At 42.0% G+C, this 5,306-nt stretch overlaps 1 protein-coding gene across 2 annotated transcripts in view; it reads right to left on the reverse strand.

The window, feature by feature from the left end:
* Positions 1-2,379: 2,379 nt before the first annotated feature.
* The window catches only part of LOC113587790 (alpha-1,6-mannosylglycoprotein 6-beta-N-acetylglucosaminyltransferase B), a 97,725-nt gene continuing 94,798 nt past the window's right edge, over positions 2,380-5,306 (reverse strand). For both annotated transcript variants that reach the window (XM_035524791.1, XM_035524794.1), the window contains 2 exons: positions 3,939-4,201; positions 2,380-3,341 (listed from right to left, as the gene is read on the reverse strand). In XM_035524791.1, the coding sequence (XP_035380684.1) occupies positions 3,143-3,341; positions 3,939-4,201 (462 nt within the window). In that variant the 3' untranslated portion in view covers positions 2,380-3,142. The remainder of the gene's footprint in view (positions 3,342-3,938; positions 4,202-5,306) is intronic.

A 5,306-nucleotide genomic window follows, 5' to 3' on the forward strand; every position in this document is an offset into this window, starting at 1 on the left:
CGATCTCCATTCATTGGCCACAGACAGTCATGCACTGTTGAATGTAGTGTTGTAGAGTCAGTGGTTTAATTAACAGTCTCAGTCTTGGTCACGGCATCGTGTGGTGGAGTCGGAAATCGTTCTTGAGACCAGCCGAGTGTGATGCTTCCGCGTGAGGTAATTAGGGACAGAACTTTTTTCTATCAATGAAGTATCAACAATTCATTCAAACAGAATAAATCAGTCCTTTCTCTACATGCTTAAATAAAGCTTGACTAGTGGGAAAAACAAGGACCTGCTCTGACTGCTCGCTCAGTAATCAGTCAATGAACAAGTTTTATTTTCAGTAGTGTCAGTTTACATTACCGAAAATCGGGAATTACACACCTCGGTTATGTGAAGCACTGTGAACTTCTTTCTAAAACTTCTCTGAAAAACAAAAATATTGAATGCGAATTCTGCCACATTTCAATAACAGATTGTTTCAACACAAGTGCTCCAACCTCTTCTATATAGAATGTAATTGCACACATTTATAAGCCAATGGGGACTATATAGCAGGGGCCTCCTGTTTGTTCACAGCTGTTTGATCTGATTGTTCCTTTCCATGATATATTAGTTAATGTTCTATTTTTAAAAATATGACTTATATATATATATATATATATATATATATATATATATATATATATATATATATATATATATATAAAAATAAAACATTAAATAATATATAGCCTTAATATATAACTTATTATTATAAATTACTCATTAGTAGTTACAACTACATGCACAATGCTTTATAAAGCAGGAGTATATGATTATAAAGAATTATAACAATTGTCTATAATACATGTAATATATAATAGATGATAATAAAGAATAAAGAATGTACAATGAATTACAGATTGATTTGTTTTTTCCCTTTTTCTGTCTTGGTCTTGACTACTAAACGTCTCGGTCTTGACTACTAAACGTCTCGGTCTTCACTACTAAACGTCTCAGTCTTGACTTAGACTCAGCTTTGACTCTGACTCAGCTCTAGATGTCTTGACTACTAAACGTCTCAGTCTTGACTTAGACTCAGCTTTGACTCTGACTCAGCTCTAGATGTCTTGACTACTAAACGTCTCGGTTTTGACTTAGACTCAGCTTTGACTCTGACTCAGCTCTAGATGTCTTGACTAAATCACCAAATGAATGACTGACGTAATAGATGTGATTAGCAACATTTACCACTGGTTGACTCCACCTCACGGCAGAGAGCAGGGCAGCGTGGAGAACGACCAAAAATATCCCATGATCTTATGGCCAAGACAAATCATTCTACTACCTTACTCCGAAACTGGAATACAGTGGGACTTCATGGGCATGCAGACGCGGTTTGAGACTGGGTCATATTTCTTCAGCAATTTCACTGAAAGGCAATGGTTCCTCTGTTCATTCTTTGTCCCCTGCTAAGGTCATTGGCAATGCCATTAGTTCAGACCCCACAGAACACAGAGTGTCACAGTACGTGTCTGTTGTCTCAATTGCTATGCTCTCTCTGCGTGAGGCCATCTATCAGCAGTCTTGAACAGAAAGTTTGCAATTGATCTGCAGCAGTTAGTGTCACCATTAGTAGTTCCTGTGGCAATTTTCGGCCTGAAGGACATTTTACGGCATTACCTCTAGTTCACGAGGAACTTTTGTGCCGGAGGACGTTTTTTGCGTCATATCCGCCTACAGCAGCACTGTGGGTAAGTGGCTACGGCCAAGTCAAGAGGGGCCTTAGCGCAAAAGAGCCCAGCAGAGCAAAGTTATTACCTGTCCGTCCAACCCAACACAGTCTTTAATCTCCCCAAAGGCAGAAAGGTTGCACTGAAAATACACACACACACACACACACACACACTCACACACACACACACACACACACATACACACACATACACACACACACACACACACACACACACACACACGTGAGCCTTCAGCTGTGTCGTTGACTCAGGCTGGTGTTCACTCTCAGTGTTTTGGCTTCACAAAATAAGATTCATATGGGAGGATAAGGTCTATTTATCAGCACCTGAGACTCATCCTAGGTGAAAGTATTTGGCTTATGAATTAATAATAGTCATTATAAACCCCTCACAACTCCGTATGTCACTGGAATGACTTCTAAATGTGTGGCTTTGGCTCTATTGCTCTTGACCGCTAGTGCAACTATCAGATCGTTTTCTTTAAACCACATGTGACAGCCCCAACCAATACATTTGTTTTTAATTAAAAAAAGAGAGGAAAGCAATTCAGCGGAGAAGCGTCTCTGACAAGGAGAAAAGTGGCAGTTAAGGTGATGCAGTAGCAAGTGGCAGTAAGACAAAAAACCTCACAGGACGGCGCTAATGAAAAATGTGCAAGGAATGTGTGTGTCTTTGTTTTATTCATTATATAACTTATGTCACAAACCTGTATTCATAAAAATTCAGTTTGCATTCAAACGGTGCTTTGAACATTTCACTCCATTTAAAAAATACTCTTTTTTTGTGCAGGCTGAAGACTGCATCATCCAAAGGTAAGCAGTCCATTGGCTGTCTCTTTGAACAAGGATTGGTTGTAATCTTCTAGTGGAGTTGGACGGAACCCTGCAAAGACAAGGACAGGTTGCCACGTAGCAGTGCTATTGGGTCGCGTTGTCACAAGCTCTCCTCAGACGAGGCTACCATGTCCTCCCCAGTACCCAATCCCCCTCTATGGTCTTGGTTGTTCAACCTCTTACCATGGAGCTACCTCAAATGTGTCATAGTGCTATTTTGGCTGTTTGGGCAAGTTCATCGTTCTGGGCTCTTTGCTGTTTGGTGGTTGACCATTAACCACAGTTATGACAGAAAGCATCTCCTGTAAAATACTGTGCCCAAACAATGGCTCTTGTTTACTGATCACTATATGCAGTGAGCTAGAGTGAGAACTCGGGTAGAAGACAGAAAGGAGAAACTTGGCCAGCAGCCTCAGTTACGTATTTCTTCACTCCTGTAGGTCTAGACCCTGTGTCTCCTCTGCTAGGTGTTAAAGAGCTACATGTCAGTCGTGAACTAAGGAGCTGAGAAGAACTAGGAGGAACCATGCCACTCTGGGCATCTCCAGACTTGGGCAGCTTGTCTGATCGGACCACACCCCTCTGTCATCATAGGCAGTCCCTGCACAATGCCACCTGGCCCCGGCGGAAGTCTCTGCAGGGACAGACGCGTCGGTATTTGGCGCCGAACCCGGCACAGCTGAAAAGGAGGGCCTCCTTCTGCAGGCCGCACTCACGCTGCGTGACAGAAAACGCCGGAAAGATGTGGTTCATCTCCAGCTCCACCACGTCACACTGGACCTCCAGGCTGGAAGTTGTTAGGACAAAGAGATTAGAGGCACAAAGAGAGGGCAGTGACGGGGAAACAAAGGGTGAGATTAAGCACATGGAAGAAAAAAGAAGTAAAGGAAGGATAGAAGATTGCGGGAAGATTTGGTGGACTGGAATAAAAACCAGATGAAAGGACAGGGTAAGTGGAGAGAGATGGAGGCTAACAAGGGTAAAATATTAAAAGCTGAAGCAAGACACAGACAAAGAAACACAGAGAAAGTGGATAATGGGAAGAAAGAGATGCGCTGCTATTCTCTGCTGACGCTCGCAAGTGAGGTATCTAGACTCGCTATGCTGATAAACTATTCAGTGACACTGCCACTTCTGACATAAAATGTATGTCCCCATACATGATTCTCCTTATGCTTCCTGTAATAGGAGACAGAGGCAAAAGCTGATCCTGCTCCTGCTAACTAGATACAAAATCACATCTGCAACCAAAATTAGCCGGCTGCAATCACCCCATCGGGTATTTATAGTCCCAGCTGCACAACCACAACCCTCTGAGAGGGTTGAAAGTTCAAAGGTCAGTCAAAGGCCAAAGGTTAGGTCAAGGGTCAGTCAAAGGACTCACCTGCCCAGTGCCTCCTTGTTGTTGACGAAGCGGAAGTAGGCAGGCTCGCACACCAGCCCTGAGGTCTGGCAGGCCTCCACGCATGACTGGCCCTCTGCGGACGCTGTGAGCCTCAGGGCGCTCATCGGCGGCCAGTAGGGTGGCGCTGTGGTGTTCCTGGCCCAGCCCAAGAGTGTAGAGTTGGGTAGCAGGGTGAACAGAGCACCAGGCCAAACCCTGGAGGCATTTGCTGGTGGAAACGGAGCCTCTGGACTGCAAAAGTCCTATATGGCAAGAAGCAAGATGAAAGACGAAATTCATGTATCATTTTATGTAGTCATGTAGTCATTTTTTTATGCATGTATGCCAAACATTCTGTCACTGCCAAGCGGAATTTTGAATTCCAATCCTGCAAGTAAATATTTTCTTGGAAAATTGGTAATGACCGCGAATGTGAAAGTAAAAATGTTTGAAAGCATGTGGCAAATTACAACATATACTCCTCAGCACATCAATGATATACAGTCAATGTGAATAATAAAATATAACTTTTAGGTAAAGTTCTTCTTTTAGAGATGATTTCACACCTTCATATCATAACCAGTAAGAACACAGTGCATCCTGACAGGGTAGCTCTCTGCGATGTAGGTCCTGTAACTGCCGCAAACTGAAATAAGGCCTCACACTTTGCACCTTACATATGATAAGACTATAAGATATGATTCATCCAGCAAATCAAATAACTCTAACGCATCAGGAGGTGGGGCTTACTGCCCTAAGACAACACACCCCACAATCATTCACTACAAACAACCAAACTCACACCACTCACCTCTATTAATATTCTAGCAGATCCAACCTCAAATCACTAAAGAACTTGCCCCTAGTAGAAACTAATGCAATATAACATTTTAGTTCTATGACAGCTCATTTTGTAAAAAAAAATATTAATATAAAACCCTGCATTTTTTATCCTATTAACAGTAGCTAAGATTTATATCAAAGGATAAAATCTGAATGTAGATTAGCTCTTCAGTGTTGCATAGTCTGTAATTTGCTCACATTTAGAAATAATGATAAAAGATTAAATTCCCAGACTGCATTCCCCCATCTCCCGCAGGGTAAGACTAATGTGTCGTTTGCTAAGCTTGGACATCATTCTACAGTTCTTTGCCTTCCTCTCAGAATGTACTATGGAAGTTACACACCAGTTGTGGTTCCTTCTCACTTCCTTTCTAAATTATGCAGTGTTTTAGAATGTTCATGACTCATTACAACCTGGAAGTTGTTAAGGAAATGACCCTGTTAACTCAAACAGAGACTGATTAAACAAGACCGTGTCACAAAGGTTATAATCACTCACATAACAAAAATAATTAGCAATTAGCT

The sequence above is a fragment of the Electrophorus electricus genome, chromosome 1 (genome assembly GCF_013358815.1).
Source record: "Electrophorus electricus isolate fEleEle1 chromosome 1, fEleEle1.pri, whole genome shotgun sequence".
NCBI lineage: Eukaryota > Metazoa > Chordata > Actinopteri > Gymnotiformes > Gymnotidae > Electrophorus > Electrophorus electricus.